Here is an 18,874-nt window from a genome sequence, read left to right as displayed (position 1 = left end):
GAGTTCCTTCACTTGTTCTGCACTTAGAGCAGTAAATCTAATGCAATAAATATCCTCATTTTAAACTTTCATTGTCATTATGCCTATCAGAAGTCATCTTCCTTCACTGATAGCAGTGCTACTGGGAAAGCACATGCTGCTTCTCCACCCTGCTGCTAGGTTGTGTTCAGCCACTAGTTACTCTTCCAGAAGTACAGTACACATTTTTTTTCCCCTAGATACATGAGATGGCACTCAATTTTTTAGGATTCACTTTCTTTGAATGGGTCTAATTTATCCTGGAAGCCAGATCACCCTGTGCGATGTCCATTGCCATTATGATTTATGACTTCATCTGTGCTTTTGGCACCTGCAAATACAGTCACTTGGTGGTTTTATATTTGTTTCCAGATTATTCATAAAAATATTACCTAAGGTCAGGTATGTATGTTTTTGATGTTACTTTGGAAGATCTGTCACACACATTTCTTATTTCCTGTGTATCTTATTCATATTATACAATGTTATTTATTTTAGTCTGAAGGCCATGAAAGACAAAGTTAAATACCCTACAGAAGTGTATTACATCAGCGCAGTTACAAAACCCAATTATATTTGTAAGTTCATCAGAGTACAACCTGAGTTCAGCTTGCCAAGTCCTGTTTCTAAAACCATGTTAGTGAGCATCAATATACTTTTATTGACTGAACTTCATCTTTTACATTTTATAACTGATGAGGTCAACCGTGACGTTTGAATCCAGCATTGGAGGACTTCCATTGTATGCTCAGAATTATTAACAATAATTAACAGCAACACAGAAAACTCCTCAGCCAACTATTCTAGGATTATTGGCTGAAAGTTCCCTCTGCCTTCCTTTTAGAATATTTATTCCTCATTAATGTGGTTTAATACTTACATTGTCATTATGGGCTGGCAAAATATCCAATACCCTGATCAGATATAAATATATCCTTTTGCTCCTTACCAAATACTATAGCTAACTGTTGAACCCTTCTTCGCACCATCAGCACTCTCCTATCAATCTAGTACAAAGTCTTAGATGCTGTTTTACTTTCTTTTGCTTGTACTTTAGATTTCCTTCTATTGTCTCTAGTTTTACTAGGCTTGAATTTTCTTTGGCTTAATTTGGCAATTTTTATTGACATATTTGTGATTGCTATCTACTTCTAATTATTGTCCTTCCTTCCTTTTCCAGAAAGAGGTTTTAATAAAATTCCTCATTTTAATATTTAAAATATTGTGGAACACTTACTATGTAGTGAAGCCTTCTGATACACACCCTGATTTTCATTCATATTGTTAAGTTTCTCCTCTAATACATTCTCAGATTTTGTTATTTCTTAACTAGTTTTTTTTCCTAGGAGACTAATCAGGCAGATGTAGACAATTTATCTGTATGTGTGTATCTAAGTAAATACATACACATCTGTAAATGCCTACTCAGCCATAAACACATGCACATGTAACAGATCTTGGCTGAGCCTGTACTGTGTCTGCCCTTATTTGATCTAATTGGTAGTGAGCACTGATCTTCATGCCCCCGCAAGCTTGCAGCCTTAAGATCATTCCAGCCCTTCCCATCACAGTCAGGTCTGTGTGTACACCACCTACTTGGTACTGGAAAATTATCATTGGTAACTCCTAAAATCTCTAATGTAGTTTTACCACTGTCTTCATGAGACTTCCATTCTCCATATGTCAATGATGACAATGCCCATTTCACATATTATTGCCAGGCACTTAGGGGCTTATTTTGGGGATTTGGTGCTTTTTTCAAAAGCATTTTACTTTTATCCTTCATGATTTAATGTTTTCCATACATTATTCATACTTACATTAAGTCAGATTTTAAATGAGTGTGTGATTTACCAGAAAAACCCACAGTTTTAGTCCCTGATTGATTTTCTTTTATAACCTTTGCACTTAATTATCTTAGAGTGGCTAATGACATTTTATCACATTATATTATTAATGCGATGACATGCAAAGAAATTACATTTCAGTAAAACTGAGATCTAAATCTTAACCAAGTGACACCAAATGTAACGCAGCAATAGACAAAATTAGAGTTCAGCCAGTGGCATGGTATTATTTTCCTCATGATTTATCTGATACTAAAGAAAACCAGTAACTGACAGAGGAAATTCATTGAGTTGATTCTGACTGACAAGATTTCACATATGCTGGAACATACTTTGTTGCCGTTTCTATAACAATGCATACTGCTGTCCTGATTTTTGTGGTTTTTACCTAAGATGAGATATAGTTCTTCTCAGATCTGCCTTTATTATTTATCAGTGGAGTAGCATATGAGTAAACAGTAAGCACAGGAAATACTTCTGTCCTTCTGTTGTCATTACATATTTGATTTGGCAAGTTAATAATGTGACTGTAAAAGCTGTTTATATGAGATAATCATCATTGCACAGTTTGGGCCCAGAAAATGGTGGTATCTTTCTCCAAAACCAAATCTGTGATGGAAGTTTCCAAGAAAATTACTTTGACAGGAGATTACTAGTTTTACTGCAGTCCAGATGCAAACTGAAAGATACAAAACTTGCTGATGCTTTCATCTTGGAGTTGCCAAATCTACTGCATTTCCTTTTTATTTCTTACTCAAAAGTGGGTAATTCTTGACTTTGCTTCTGTAAAAATATTAAGTTACAGAAAATATGTTGGATACTGGAAAATATATACATATATTGAGACATGCCCAGATATTAGCTTTTATGATTCTATATTCAAATTTCCTCAATATTAAAGAAAAAATAATCTGTCATAATAAAAAATACACTGCCCAAAACCAATTCCAACCTAACAGCAGATACAACTTTTAGCCAAATGAGAAAAACCTAGACAGATCCCAATTCACTTATGAGCATTACTAAATGTATCATGAAGTTTCCAGCACATGTAGATATAAGCGGGAATACTACCTTTGTTCTTCTGGTGTTCACGTACTTGGGGACACCTAGAAGGAATCTGCTTTTATCTTTATTCATCACAGGCAAAAATAACTCAACAGTTGCTTTGGTAGGTTGCTTTGACAGCTGCATTAAGGCCACCGTGTGATGTTTGTACATGTTGAGCTCCTTCCAGGATTCTCCTTTGACTTCATCAGCCATTTCCACTGCGCGCAGAAAAACTCCATGCACAGGGATGCATGATGTGAGAAAACACACCGAGAAAAATCACAGCTTTGTTTCCACAGCTCAGCAGTCCTTGGGCATCTTAACGGCCACTAAAATTAACCTACATCGGTGTCCATTGTCAACACAAGGATATGCCTCGTGTCTTGTACTGCCCAGTGTTGATATTTGCCAGACATCCCCATCACAGCTATCGTGAGTACTGGGTGAAGAAGAGGCTGAAAACAGGTAAAATAGAGAATCAAGGTCCTTTGTAACCTAAATTTACAAGTAGAGCAAAAGAAATTTCTCCCAAATATCTATTGTCATTGTTTATATTTTTTTTTTATAATTTTTTAATATAATTTTATAATTTCTTTGACAGTGGTAGTTGATGGTCCATCATGCTGGCACAATGAATGTGGGCCACTGCTGTCCACATCTGAGAAAATGCCATCTCCAGTGTTAATATTTATTTTTAAAAAGTACCCATTGACTGAATTATCTGTTTCAAGATAACCTACCCCTGCCTACCACTATTTTAAGTGCCTTGTCAGTTACATCTCTGCCCAACAATTACACGCCTTGGTAGTTAAAACAGCGTCACCGCCAGCTTTGCAATTTCTCTTAATAATATTAGTATTTTGTAAGTGTGCATTAGAGGGAGTCACAACAAATACAGTTATTCTTTATTTTGTCGCTTTTTAGGCTTTAAAAAATTCAAGGTCGCGCCTACCTCCCGGATACTTCAAGACCTCCACGCCCTCCCCTCCCACAGCACCCCCGCACTCAGGGGAAGCACAATTCTGTTGAAAAAAGGGGGTACCCTCCGCCGCTGTCCCAGCACAGGGGAGAGTGACCACCACCACCCGCGACACCGCAGCCCCGGCGCTGAGCCGGGCCGAGCCGGGGCGCCGCGGCGGCCCCTCTCCGGGCCGGGGCGGTGTCGGTCGGCGCCCGGCGAGGCCTTCCGGCAGGCCGGGGGCGGTACCAAGGGCTCGGCGGCGGCGGGGGTGGCCGGCCTCGGCCCCGGGGCAGCCGCCGCCCCCTCCCTGGAGTGCGCCGTGTGCCCGGACGCGCTACGGACCGGTGTAAGTGCCGGGGCCAGTGGCCGGAGCCCCGCGGGGGGAACGGCCGGAGCCCCGCCGCCGGCGCGGCCTCCCCCAGCCCGGGGCTTTCCGCTGCCCGGCCCCGGGACGTCTCCCGCCGGCGGAGGCAGGCCGGGAGGTCGGGGTGGGAGGTCTGGTAGTGGGAGAGGTTTGGGGCGCGGACACCCGGGGCTCGTCCGGGCGGGGAAAAAAAACGAAGGAAAGGGGGAAAGTCTGCTTTGAACTGACTGAAAGTAGAGTAACTGTGTTTCGTCAGTGATTTACATAAGTTACCTCTGTAGGCGGTGGGCACAGGTGAAGCACAGAATCACAGAATCGTCTAGGTTGGAAAAGACCTTGAAGATCATCCAGTCCAACCATCAACCCAACATTAACAGTTCCCAACTACACCATATCCCTCAGCGCCATGTCAACCCGACTCTTAAACACCTCCAGGGATGGGGACTCCACCACCTCCCTGGGCAGCCCATTCCAACGCCTAACAACCCGTTCTGGAAAGAAATGCTTCCTAATATCTAGTCTAAACCTTTCCTGGTGCAACTTGAGGCCATTACTTCTTGTCCTATCGCTTGTTACTTTGTTAAAGAGGCTCATCCCCAGCTCTCTGCAACCTCCTTTCAGATAGTTGTAGAGGGCGATGAGGTCTCCCCTCAGCCTCCTCTTCTCCAGACTAAACAACCCCAGTTCCCTCAGCCATTCCTCGTACGACATGTGCTCCAGACCCTTCACCAGCTTCGTTGCCCTTCTCTGGACAGGCTCAAGTAATTCAATGTCCTTTTTGTAGTGAGGGGCCCAAAACTGAACACAGTAATCTGGAGTCAGCCTGTTTAACACTGTGTTACTTGTTTGTTTCTCTGTAGACTGCAGAAAGAGGTTGTAAAAACTGTGCTAATTTTTTGTTGTTGTTAAATACCTAGAAATACATCTAGATTCATCCCAGCTAAATCTGCTTAAGGGTAGGATATGCCAGAAAACCAGTTTTGGGATAGCTGCTTTAGGATAAGGCCAGTTATTCTGGACCACCTAAAAGATCAGTGCGTAAAACCAGCTGTTCTAGAGTGTGTGTGTGCTCCAGGTTCAAGTTCCAAGTGAGTATTTCTAATAGTTGTCTTCATCACAAATTTAATGCAAGCTGTAACTGAAGTATTGCCCTAATCAGAATCTTGTCCAGATGCAAGCATAGCGTAAAGATCCTGTCTAGAATCAGCACAGAGCAATGTGTATGGCTGTAAAATGCAAGAACAAACATGAACCACCTGCTAGTGACTCCCTTGACAAATGTGGCACCTGGCACGGGCATCCTTCTAGTGATAACGGCAGTCAGAAGTGTGGCTTAAGCCAGTGTTTAGGAATAGTTTTGGAGGGAAAAAAAAAAAAAAAAAAGAAGGATAAAAGGCTTCCTAGCATGTTTCTGAGTCCGTCCTTTCTTTGCAGGAACACTTGTTAGCTGTAGAAGCTGTAGGCAACTTTGCAGAGTTCCTTCCCTACAGAGATCCAGCTAAGCAGCTGCACCTTTTCTGCTATTTACCTGGTGAGGCTTTTTTTTGTTATTTATTATTTATTCCAGGTCACAGATCATGGAAAATGATATGCTCCTTAGCTGAGACATACACATGTATGTCTAAAAATGCAGCTGTTTAGAGCACCCTCAAGAACTAATGTATTAGCTTTTGTTGAATGTGAGAAGTGTTATGCAGTCTAACTAGAGATTTGAGGCAGTTGTTTGGAGGCTAAATGGAAGGGAAAAAAGGTAGGGCTTTAGCAATGTTCAGGGTCAATTTCCTGAGATGCTTAGGTTTTATTTCATCTACCTGCACTGTTTTAAGTTTTGTTTTTTGTTTTACCTGTTTAGGTACAGAATGAGCAAATAGAGTGATAAATTGGGTTAGAGGTAGAGGAGTTTTTGTTGTTGGACTTGAAATTCTTGCAAATTGTTTTTATAGTCAACTGAACAAATCACTGACTAATAGCAAAAGACTATTTGTAATATAATGCATGAGTGTAGTTGTTCTTTACCAGTCTTTGTATCCTTTATATTTACCTTTTTTTCCTGCTACTGACAGTTTTAGGGAGAGGATGAACGAACTGGCAAAGGGTAATCTTAATCTGATTTTATATTTTGTGACATTAAAAGGGGAAAGCTCTCAAACAGCATGTGTGAACCTTGTGCAGGGTTATTTATAGAAGATTCATCTGTTCTTCAGGGAAACAAAGAAACCTTTTCAACCCTGTCTAAAGTACAGGAATAATCTAAGTTAAAACCTGCCCAAGGGCAAACCCCGTGTAACAATTCAGTTTATCCTTGGACAGGGAGCTGTTGGGTCTTGCCTGTACTGTCTTTGCACTTTGTGTAATCATTTATACTTCTGTGAAGTAACTGCAAAATACCACCATCTGTCTGATTTAGGCTTTGATTGTGTTTTACATGGCTCTGTGGAGCCCTATATGAAGAAGGCTTCCAAAGAAGAGATAACATCTGAAATCCTCCTGTAGATCCATCAGGATCTACAGTCCTGTAGATCGATCTGGCTATTAAGTATGTTAGAAATGCTGTTGCAGAGTGCACTGGCAAGCTTGGCAAGTTGTTTTACAGTGGCTTAAGAAGATTTTGCCTCAGCTCCCAACTCCTCTCCTTTGCTGGAGTTGCTGTCTACATAGCAGAGCTGGTGGGGGCAATGTGGACTTGTGACTTAGCAGCTCTGGTGCAAAGGTTAGCATTATAGCAACTGGGAAAGCAGGTGGATTGGCATCGAAATGCCAAACTGAGTAGAAGTATCTGAGAGATAAACACATGGTACCTTCTGCTGGGCTGGAGCGTTGGGAGAGGAGACAGAAGGAAAGGTAACCTTCACAGAGGGGCAGCACATCCTAAATTGGCACAGCACGACCACCGGTACTAGCTGGTTTGATGACAGTGATTTATGGTTTCAGGTGCCTGTCTTCTGGAAGCTACTGCATTTAAATCTCCATGCAGACCTGGCAAAACAGAAGATGTTCCTGCTCCTTACCTGTTTCAGTGCAAAGTCAGCAGTTTATTTCTGTGAAATTTTGCATTTACACAGCTGGGGTTGCAGACACAACTTTGCTCCTGATGCTTCTGCTGCAGGGATGTGAGACTTAGCGGAGGGGCATGGGTGTAAATTTATCATAGAGGTGCAAGGATTTTTGCCATGTCCTTGCCCTCACATGTCTGCTGTCTGCACACACACCCAGGCTGAGCCGTGAGCTCACTGTGGGTTGCAGTCTGGCGCAACAGCTTCTCCTACCCCCTCCAAAGCCAGAGGGGCAGGCAGGCAGTCAGTGTGCATCCTTCCTTTTGTCCTTCCTTGCAGCCCCAGGCTGTCACTCTGCCCTTCAGATCCCTATCTCTACGTGCTTGGGAGCCATAATCTAATGCAAAGAAAGGCCATCTCCTGCCCTGTTAGCACTGGGCCTTTAAAATGGTGCTCAGATAGAGGAGATCAGTAATGTTTTACATCTCTACAGGAAGATTCACTAAAGCTTATCTGTCATGTTACTAACTGAAAAAAGCTTTCAAAAGCAGCTGCAGTCACCGCTAATCCAATCTGCTTTTATTACTAAAATCAGAGAAGTGAAGTGGCTAAAACACTCCCATTGGCCTTTACCCAATCCAAACCCTGAGATGTCTAGGTCAGAACCACTTATCTTATCTCAGAACAGCCTGACACTTCCCCTGCGACTGCTGCCTAAAGCCTTCCCAGCTCCTGACTTCATCACATATTGGGGAAATTCCCTCATCTAGACAACCCAGATGGTTGTCCCTCATAGGAGCAACATGGAGTATTCTGTTTATGGGCTCAGGAAGACTTACAGTAAGCTGTCAGTATGCATATTTGTGACATTGTCCAGCAGCATCACTACAAAATTGAAATAATCTTTGCTGTGATGGCAGGTTTTGAAATCACAGGCTGCAGACTTTGCCTGGCCCACAGGGGATGGGTTCCTCTCTTCTGCTCTGGAATGAGTCCTCACAGTCACAGGCTTTTCAGTGCTACCAGGAAGCTCAGCTTGTCTGTTCTCAGTGGTCTGCTTAACACAAGTAGGGCTGAAGGAACAATACCCACAATCTTCTTAACAATATATCCTAAGAAGAACAAGTATCCTGCAATGTTACACTGGGGATGTCATGTGGTGCAAAATTTTGATTCTTTTTTTATATACCCTGCCTTATTTGAAGTATGTTTGGGGGAGATTATCACATTTAGTTTTGTTTCTTTTTATGTATAGATTCTGTCATTCCTGTATTTCATAGACTCATAGAATGTTTTGGGTTGGAAGTCATCTTAAAGATCATCTAGTTCCAACCCCCCTGCCATGGGCAGGGACACCTTCCACTAGACCAGGTTGCTCAAAGCCCCATCCAGCCTGGCCTTGAACACTTCCAGGGAGGGGGCAGCCACAGCCTCTCTGGGCAACCTGTTCCATTGTCTCACCACCCTCACAGTAAAGAATTTCTATCTTATATCTAACTTAAATCTTCCCTCTTTCAGTTTAAAACTCTTACCCCTCATCCTTTCGCTACACTCCCTGAGAAAGTCTCCCCAGCTTTCCTGTAGGTCACCTATAAGTACTGGAAGGCCGCTATAAGGTTTCCCCACAGGTTTAAAGAATAATGCGTGGATGTGCCCTTACTGCCATGCTTACCTTATTTCTGAAGGAATTCCAGCCACTGATGTTGCCAAGAAGATGGAGAGCACATACTGAAATTGCACAGAATGTAAAACACAGGTTTGCAGCCTTGACTACTTTGAACACTTGAGCACTTGACTACTACGTAATTCCAGAGATGTATCCATGCATGAGAACTAACACTATTAAGATCCCTTTTTAAGGGCATGTCTAAACAGAGAAACTCCACCAGCATGATGATGAAAGAATAAATTCTTGTGATTTATCAAGTTCCTATCTAGAAGAGCTCTAAAACAAATATTAAGGTCAAGCATAAACCTATGGGAGCTGAAACTTCTTAACTCCCTATGTTGGCTTTGACTGGAGAAAGGACAGATCACTTCTTTTTGTGTCCTACAATTGCCTAATTATAAAAATCTCGACCACAATTGCATCTGTTAAAATACAAAACAAAGATATAAAATTGTGCGATTTTGTTTTGTTTTTTTTTTTTTAAAACACCCTGCCCCCTCTTTGGTAAAGCTACCTAAACAGCCTTTTTCCTTAAATCTAAATAAACCCTTTGAAACATCACTTATTCACATGCAAATGAAGTTTTAAATGCTACTGTTTGAACTGGAACCGGTTAATCATGTTTCATCAAAACAAGGTGCAGAGCAAAAGGTTAACAGGACTTTGTGGTGGAGGACACGGCGTTTATCAATAGGAAAAACAGTTAACCAAGATTGAATTAATATGCATTTACTTGAAAATTGCCAAGTATTACCTCCCATGTTTGTGAATATTTAATCTGTGCCTCTTTATGTGTAATGAAGACTCTTCAGCCCTGCTCTCTCCTCATATTTTTATACCTGTGGTGTTTTGCGAGAGGAGATTTTACAGCTTAGATCTGACTCTTTCTTATTTTTTCTCTAAACGGATTCACATCTGGCTTTTATAGTTTCTTCTGTCTTGCTAACTGCAAACAGGGTCCCTAAATCTTTCTTGTCTAGCAGCAGCAGTGTGAAAATACTGTAAAATGTAAACCAGCAAGTAAATGTGTGAACTTCAAAAAGACTGCTATTTGCAGGGTTGTGGGGAATTACAGAGAACATAAGAAAAGCAGCAAAAAAGTTTATTTGTTGATAAAACTATTGGTTCTTTACCTTTTTGTTATGGATTTTCTATTTGGGAAAGATCTGCTTAAAACTGACGATGAAATGCATGAACTGCAACACCTCGATATTAACAGTAGCTAAATATTGAATTTAATTTAAATATTTTTTTTAAATCGGGTTTTGCAAAGAAACCCAATTGTAACAGGTATGTCAAATGCTAAACTACGTGTGGTTTACTAGGCCTCTCAATACTTAGTAGAGCTTAAGTACTGCTTTTTGTTGTTCAGTGGCAGAGCACAAGTAGTGACCTGATGTCATGGATGAAAGTATTTTACGCGGTTATGATTTAATAGCAATTTAAAATTTATTAATGGTGTGCGGTAGATCAAAGTTGAATTTTAGTAGCATTTAATGATTGATTGATTCAAAGATTAACAAAGTGATTTGGTAAGATATGTTATGATTAAAACAGCAACCTAATTACAGATTCAAGAATTACAAGATTCACACTAACTTACTACAAGGTATTCTAAATCAAAGGATATATACATATATACAGTAAAATATATAAACATCCACACTCATGAAGGTGAATGTATGTATTTAAGTGCGTAGATAAGAGGTGGATGAAAGTGAGGAAGTGTGGCTGGAGAGCTGTCTGGAAGAAAAGGATCTGGGGGTTCTAATTGACAAACAGCTGAACATGAGCAGGCAGTGTGCCTGGGTGGCCAAGAAAGCCAACGGCCTCCTGGCTTGTATTAGAAATAGTGTGACCAGCAGAAGTAGGGAGGTGATAGTCCCCCTGTACTCTGCACTGGTGAGGCCACACCTGGAGTATTGTGTCCAGCTTTGGGCACCTCAATACGAGAGGGATATCGAGGTGCTGGAGCGAGTGCAGAGGAGGGCAACGAAGCTGGTGAAGGGCCTGGAGAACAAATCCTATGAGGAGCAATTGAAGGAGCTGGGACTGTTCAGTTTGAGGAGGAGAAGGCTGAGGGGAGACCTCATCACTCTCTACAACTACCTGAAAGGACATTGTAGAGAGGTTGGTGCTGGTCTCTTCTCACAGGTAGTTAGCGATAGAACAAGAGGGAATGGCTTTAAACTGCAACAGGGGAGGTTCAGACTGGACATTAGGAAAAAATTTTTCACAGAAAGAGTGGTCAGACAGTGGAATAGGCTGCCCAGGGAGGTGGTGGAGTCACCATCCCTGGATGTGTTTAAGGGTCATTTGGATGTGATGTTGGGGGATATGGTTTGGGGAGAATTATTACAGTAGGGCTGATGGTTGGATTTTGATGATCCCAAGGGTCTTTTCCAACCTGAATGATTCTGTGATTCTGATTCTGTGAAAGAGATTAGTTTATAGTTGAAATTTCTCTCTACTCAAGTTTGGAGCAAATACAATGGATCAGTATTTCTCAACAGGCAGTAATTGAGATGCAAGAAGTCTGACTTCACCCTGGCCTTCCATTGACTTTGTGGGTGGATGATCTTTGAACTTTGACAATTCTGAGCCTGAGAGGTGTCCCGACTCAGGGGAGATGCTGGTAACAGCCTGCTGCAATCCAGGAAAGTTCAAAGGGTCTTTCTTAGAATTGCTATTTATAGGATCTGTGATAATTGACTTTTGTCAGCTAATTTTCCATTTCAGTCCAACTCGAAATACTCTGATATTTTCTGTCCATTGTGCAAACCCAGAACTTGCTAAATCTTGGAGTTCTGATATCACCCCCTTTGGATCACAACTCAAGTACGGATGTACTATGCTGTTAGGAGGCATTGATTGTTCCTGTTGTTCTTAAGCGATAAAGGGGTGTGGGGGGCAGAAACCAAGTGGGCTAAGGGGATGCCTTAATGCTCTGGTCTGTTACCTTTCCCAATCCATTTTGAGTTGATATGCAGTCTGTTTCCAAGTGGTAGGGGACATAGGAATCAAGTGCGTTAAAGAAGTGCCTGAACACTCTGGTTCACTACCTTTCCCTATTCGTCTTGGGGGAGAATAAGTACCAAGTGGCTCAAGAGGTCGGGAGGGAGTTGCACCACCACACCTGAGTATGGATATCTGCAGGGCTTTATAGTCTTTTCTTACAGCTGCAGAAAGTGTTGGCTCTGTTTCTTATGTAAAGCCATCAGTGAGACCACTAAGGTATGTTGAAAAGTTCATTTAATGTATTACAGTGTCACAACACCTTTGTATGCTGTTTCTGGTGTTTGGCAGACTACCCTTGGCAAATGTTCCTGTGGTGTCTCAGTCACACCAACGCATGGATTACTGTGTTAGTATAAACCTAATTTCATTTGCAGTTTCCAGTCAGGGAGTGGAAATTGCAATTAAGTGACTGTGGCCGGTGTGTTTCCATTCTGCCACATTTGCAGTCAGGATGATCATTTGTAGTGGAGCCATGGCACAGATATCTGGGACAGGCTTATATTAAATTTCTTCACCAAGATTCCCCAGAATTGGTCATCAGTGTTTAAAGGTTAAGAATATCGAATTACCTATAAGTAATATTAATATCTCTGTACTGTTTCTATGCAAATACTGTTTTAATATCTCAACATGGCAACTTACTATAATTTCATATTCTTTCTCGTCATAGAAAATATCTCACAATTGTGCTTCACCAGGTTTGTTATTTAGAAGTTCTGAACTAAAAGAAATAGGACAGCTAGTAGCAGCAGCAATATAAACCCCAGATCTTATCCCTCATGAATCTATAAAAAAGTTTTGCTGATGACTTCACTGAGGTCAGAATCAGACCCTTATGTTGGAATATTTTTGTTTTTAACCAAGTTGGCCTAGATTTTCACTATTAAAAACAGAGCAAGATGTGTACTGGGAAGGTCCACCTCCCCAAACTAGAAATGTTTCCCTTTTGCATCCCAAATTTCATTCCAAAATATTAAGGACCAACATAAGGGACAAATAAAATCATCACAAACCAATAATTATTTCACTCAATTGACTACTATTATAAGTTGAATATTATTATTATAAAATTTATTAGAGCAATACTGAACCAGTAACAAAATGCTTGAGGAACTGAACCAGTAGTAGGAGAAGATCCATATTCTTCCCTAGGTATAGACACAATGTTGTAATAAGGCTTTGAACTAGAAAATATTCAGAATGATGTATTAGTGTGAATGTGTCATGGTATAAAACATAACAGGCTGCTGCTTCTCATTGCTTAAGGTATGTCTGAGTGAAATGAGAGGTCATTTAAGAACTTGTGAAAAATATATAGAAAAATATGGACCCATTCAGGAGCTTGGGGATGCTGTAAACAAGGTAGACTTCAGTGTTGATGACACTGTAAAAGTACTTTTGAGTTTGTTATCCCAACATAATAAAGTCAAACTGGTAGAAGAATTCTCTGATTTTTTTTAACTGGAACTTGTTTCTGTTTCATAGAATTCAACATGAACCCTTTAGTAAGATTTTAAAATCATAATACTCAAATAGTACTTAAAATGACTACAATGTGTATGACTACAAAATAATACATTTTACTTGCAGTTAGTATGATTTTGATAGAATTAGCTCCATGTGACCTGTTTTGTAGAAACAACTGTATTTTGAGAAGTCAGCAGTTTTTGCTATTTTTCTTGGGGGAGAATTATGTTTACATTTAAATAAAACTCCTTGAAAATGTTGGTTATTTCCAGAATGAGTAAGACTAATAATAGTCTAAATGTAATTGGCTCTCTTCAATTAATTTGTTGTTCAGAAATAGTTTTGAATCAAGAAGACTGACAGCTTTTCTTATTTATATACTTACAGTATATATATATAAAAAATATATATTCACATAATATATGTGTGTTGTATGTCAAAAGTTCGAAGTCTTTGTCCCTTTCATTCTCTTTCAGGGTAAGACCTGTTAGAGCAATTGATTAGGTGTGTAGCAATTCTAGAATGACTGAGTTATTGAAGTTCAATGGCCTTTAGTTTTGTCCATTAATGATTAGGAGCAATTTTGATATCATTATTAAAATGCCTTTTTATTTATTTAATTTAAAGTCCCTATACTCTTTGTTATTTGATATTCCTAAATGACACATTATTCGGGTTGCTTGCTCAGAAGACCTATCTCCTTATCAGTCATTGTTCTTCCGATGCTCAGAAAAACTTGAACATTTATCCACACACATTTGAAAACTGCACTAACCTGAAAGCAGTGTCTCTACCATGGAACAAGACCATACTCTGTACTAAAAACTAAGTAGGAGTCCTCTGCGAGAAAGTATCGATACTCAATGAGGACTCCTGAGGATTGGTAGTTTGGTCACGCAGGCTCTAAGTGTATCACAGCAATTAAATGGTGCTTTTATCAAATGTCTATAGATGTAGTGTTCAATATTTTCATCTGTTCTTCTCTAAGGTCATGGTTATGTTAACGAGTGCTTTTCTGGATCAATATCCTGACATGCTGGCACAGTTCTGTGCAGTGCTCGCAGCATCCATTAGCAAGGCTGACCTTTTGCCAGCGTAGCATACATCACACCCAGGTACATGTCATACACCCATGCTGCATTTTAGCTATGGCAGAAGAAGCTCCTAATGATACCTGGCCAAATAAATCTAAATACTTCTTTTATTGCTTGTAGAACTAAAAATGTATTACTTATATCTGCATCCACTACCAATATACTACCTCATAAGCCCAGATACTCCTGTCCTTATTGCCAGTGTGAAGTAGATGAGGATGAGCTAATGGACTGCGCTCTCACTTGCCACAGATTGGAAAGGAGAGCAGTGATAATATACATAAGTATATATTTTACTGAATTCACATGTTACACTGATTAATTCTAGCAAGCATTACTGATGGAGATAATAGACAAAGGTTTTGACAGTGAAGGAAAAACATACCTATATTCATTCCCTATCCCCATCTCTCACAGACAAGCGTGTATGCACATAGTATTTAAAATATTAGCACTCCCATCATTGTGAGTGCTGGTAGGACCACAGAAAATGGTGTAGGAAGTCTTAAGATGGATACAACAAACAGTTACAGCCAAGACAACAATCATTAGGTTCAGTGTCTTGCCTGCTTTTAAATCCTGCATGTGCTATTTCTACAGCCCTAACTCAGACTTATGTGCAGCATTTGCTTTGTATTCTCATCTGGTGTTGAGGTTATAATTAGAGAACTGCTTATGTGGCCTTATATAGGAGTCTGTCATAGTAGGGGGGGGGGTAATTTTTTTTTAAAGTTAAGATAACTTCACATGAATGGCTTCATTCAGAAGGTCCACGGAGGCTGTGAGGTCTTACTGTGACCCTGTTTGTAGGACTGAGGTCCATAGGGTGTAGACTCAGATCTTAACAAGCGTAATTTACTTCCCTGATTGTGATTTGCTGAGGCACTTTAGACTCTGATTCTCGCATCTCACGGAAAAAGTGTTTTAGAGAGGTTACAGACTGAAGGACTTATAGACAAATGGACTAACACTCACGTTTCCCACAGCGGGTGGGATGGAGGAAACCCACTCCATTCCCTTTTACAGTGCAGGTTAGTTTTCACCACTTTAACAATGGTCATATTAGTAAGTTATCGTGGAGCCAGAGCTCCGAGTAAATTAAAGGAAGCATTCATTTGAGAGTGTACACTGTGTTCACCTTTATCTGAATTAATGCTTTAATGTATAACATTTTGCTAAATTTTGTATTTTTCAGATTATGCTCTGTATTTACTTTAGTCAACTGAAATAATTGTCAATAATTTTTGTCACACCTATCACTCTATAAGCTCTTATTTTTTTCACTCAGGGCAAATTCATATATAGCAATTGTATAGCTGTAGGGCAGAATTAAGCCTTAAAACTTAGAAAATTATTAAATCCTTTGTTCAATTTGCATATACAAGCTGATCCTGAGGGACTCTTGAGTAATACGCATTATACAGCCTCTGTTGCACATTTCTTTGAAACCTAATGTAAAAAACAATACTCAGAACTGTGTTTGCCTACAAATAATGTAAAAATTATAAGCAGGGAAATGAAAGTGTGATCTTTTAAGTCATACTGGTTTCATAACTGCTTTAGTTGGTTTATAAACTGTAGACACCACATCATTAATACAAAGCAGAGAGGGAACAGGCTGAGCGGTGCACTTCGTTGTTTGCTACTGACACACTGACCCTTCGCTTTAATTCTGAAATCCCTTTGGAGTAACTATTTCAGGAGTACCTGAAAAAGTGATTCAGCACAGCTGTTTCAACCTTTTTATTTCAAACTTAGGATAAACCACATCGGACTTTTAGTTCTAAGAAAGGCATAGGATTTTTTTGTGTGTTGTATCATAATGCTTATTACCATAACATGTCATAAAGCTGGTTTTAGTCTACACATAGTATATTCACACATGGTATATTCCATGATAATCATCTTTTTAGCATACACACAGTATTCACATGATACTGCTTGAAGAAATAAATGTTGCAGCAACTGCAACACAGCAAGTAATTCAGTTTTTCTTTTGATGAAGTGTTTTAAGCACTTCTGTTGTAAGCACACAGATGAATTAATTTGTTATTGATGACCAGAGAAAGCGTGTATGTTTCTTGTAGCACTTTATCATCCAAACAGTGGCTTGGATGGTAAACAAATGGATTATTTGTTATTAATTTGTTTGAATGTTAAATAAATGGATACACAAATTGTTTGGATGGTAAACAAATTCTATATTGGATGAAACAAATGCTTTTGCATGACCGTTCTCTTGTAGCTAGAAGAAGGGAATATATTAACCATCAGATCTATACAGGTTGACAGTCCTTGGGATGTCTGCGGACACGAATTATGCAGTAGGGATTAGCATAATTGACAGTTGATCTGAAAGTGCACTGTACCTAGCAGTATTCGTCTTGCTCCAAGATGCCATTTGACCATTACAGATCCACTTCTTTCACATTTCTGGTTTTTTTAAACACTGATAATATTTCTTCTATAAGACCTCCAAGATGAAAAATGAATATTTCCTTCCATTTATTTACAGTGTTGTCCAATTTGTTGATTAACACCTGGGAGAGATCCAAGCTATTTCTGCAGAAATTTTATAAGCCATCTTCAACTCAGACATAGACTCCATTATGAAGACTACATAATGAGTAATGGTATTTGTGAACTACTGGACTTGATTTCTTTATGTGTGTCGTCTTCTACACTTTCACAATCAAGAATTCATGAGAAGAACTGAGCAGATAACTGCACCACAAAGTAAGTCAGGAAGTGTGGCAGATGTGTACAGAAGCACATAGTCTGGTACTCAGAGGTGCCAACTTATGGATTCTGTCCTCAGTTCTGTTGCTGTCTTATGGTGGGACAAGGGAAAGGCACTCTGTTACCTCATTTCTTAACAGGTATTAGGCATCTGACTCATGTTTATAAATGACTTGGAGATCCTCAAATGAAAACCTATGTACTTTAGATGAAATTTGTTTCCACAACCCATTTTTATTCTATAAGAACCTAAGATGACACGGTCATACTTCTGAAAGGTGCTGCAGCTGTTTGCTATCTGAGTGGGCTGTGAAATATAAAATGCAGCACAACACATGCTGTTTGAATTTCTCAAGAATATCAGTTAATGCTTTCCTATATTTATGTTTAATACTCATCCAGACAAAATCCAAAAGAAAGATATAAAACTTTTTTTTAATGGGGCAAAAGCACTAAAGAAAATGACATCCAAATGGAGGGCAGGGGTGACGAACCATCTTAATAATTTGAACCTATAATGCATGCACATGGTGGAAACAGACTTATATATGATAGCATTTTAATGATAGCTCACACATATATAGCTTCATAAAGTATAGCTAAGACTTGACTCTTTATTTCTATACACAGTAGTACCACATACATCACCAAATTGGACTCTAATAAATAGCATTGTTGGGTTTTGCATAATCACTGAATTTGTTTCTGCATTTGACATTCTCATTTATTTCAAGTTTCATAATGATTTCTCTTGCTTTATGTAGCAGTGTTTATCACTAAAGAGTAGAAAGTTAGGCACTAAACTTTACAGTAAACACACTGAAACCAGTATTTTGTTAACTAGTAACCCAAGCAGTCAAAATTAAATCTATTAACACATTAATTACTATCTTGAAAGTCAATAAAATATCTTTTTTTCTTTCAGGACATAAACACTGTTGGAAAAGTTCTTGTTCAAAGAGTTCTGGATGGGTTGTTCTTAGACTATGTGCATGTGAGTCATCCAAACAGCATGTAAGGACTACTGCAAAAGAGTGGAAGAACATGTTCTGTAGATAAACACAGTCATTAAAATTAAGCCTTTTGCAATTAACGGAGTGTTAAAATGGTGTGGTTTTATTTCTTAAGCATTGTTTTTGTTTTAAATTCTTCTTTTTTAAAATAAATTTCAGTTTAATTTAAAAAAAAATGTTGTTTTTCTTTTGTAAGAATAGAAGAAAATATTGTCAGTTTCTCTACCTAATATACAATGGTCCTGAACTCAATGACAAACAACAGCTTTTCAGCTGCTAAGGACCAAACAAACTGGAAGACACGCCCCCCCCCCCCCCCCCCCCCCCCCAACAGTATCCAGCATACTACCCACTATCAAAGACAGTATTACTGACCCCTTAAGACTGCACATGTTTCTATTTATAGTGCAAGATATGGCTTAGAATTAGCAATGTGGGTAAGTGAAAGCCATCCTGAAAGGATAGCAAGTAGTGAATATTATGTTTATAATAAAAAAATAGAAATCTGTTCAAGAGATTGACAGCATCTTTTAACTAACCTGTATTCTTACTTATGTAACTTAAAAAAAAATGTAGTTTTTTATGTGTACCATATAAGATAGTATCTTTCAAAGATGCAGTCAATCTGTTAAGAAATTGAA

The 18,874-nt window shown here is 39.4% G+C and overlaps 1 protein-coding gene and 1 long non-coding RNA gene across 2 annotated transcripts; both read left to right on the top strand.

The window, feature by feature from the left end:
* The first annotated feature begins 4,104 nt into the window (after positions 1–4,104).
* On the top strand, positions 4,105–18,409 carry LOC141921464 (uncharacterized). The gene is made up of 4 exons (XR_012622695.1): positions 4,105–4,222; positions 5,675–5,771; positions 16,997–17,217; positions 18,146–18,409. It is a non-coding gene; the product is annotated as an uncharacterized LOC141921464 (long non-coding RNA).
* On the top strand, positions 8,037–15,699 carry RNF125 (ring finger protein 125). The gene is given in 5 exon segments (XM_074815893.1): positions 8,037–8,073; positions 8,862–8,989; positions 13,187–13,273; positions 14,657–14,765; positions 15,677–15,699. Coding segments are annotated over 5 exon segments (384 nt in total).
* Positions 18,410–18,874: the final 465 nt, after the last annotated feature.

Source organism: Strix aluco, chromosome 1 (assembly GCF_031877795.1).
Source record: "Strix aluco isolate bStrAlu1 chromosome 1, bStrAlu1.hap1, whole genome shotgun sequence".
NCBI lineage: Eukaryota > Metazoa > Chordata > Aves > Strigiformes > Strigidae > Strix > Strix aluco.
The sequence above is the reverse complement of the archived record's forward strand: the minus strand, read 5'-3'. Positions and strand labels throughout refer to the sequence as shown.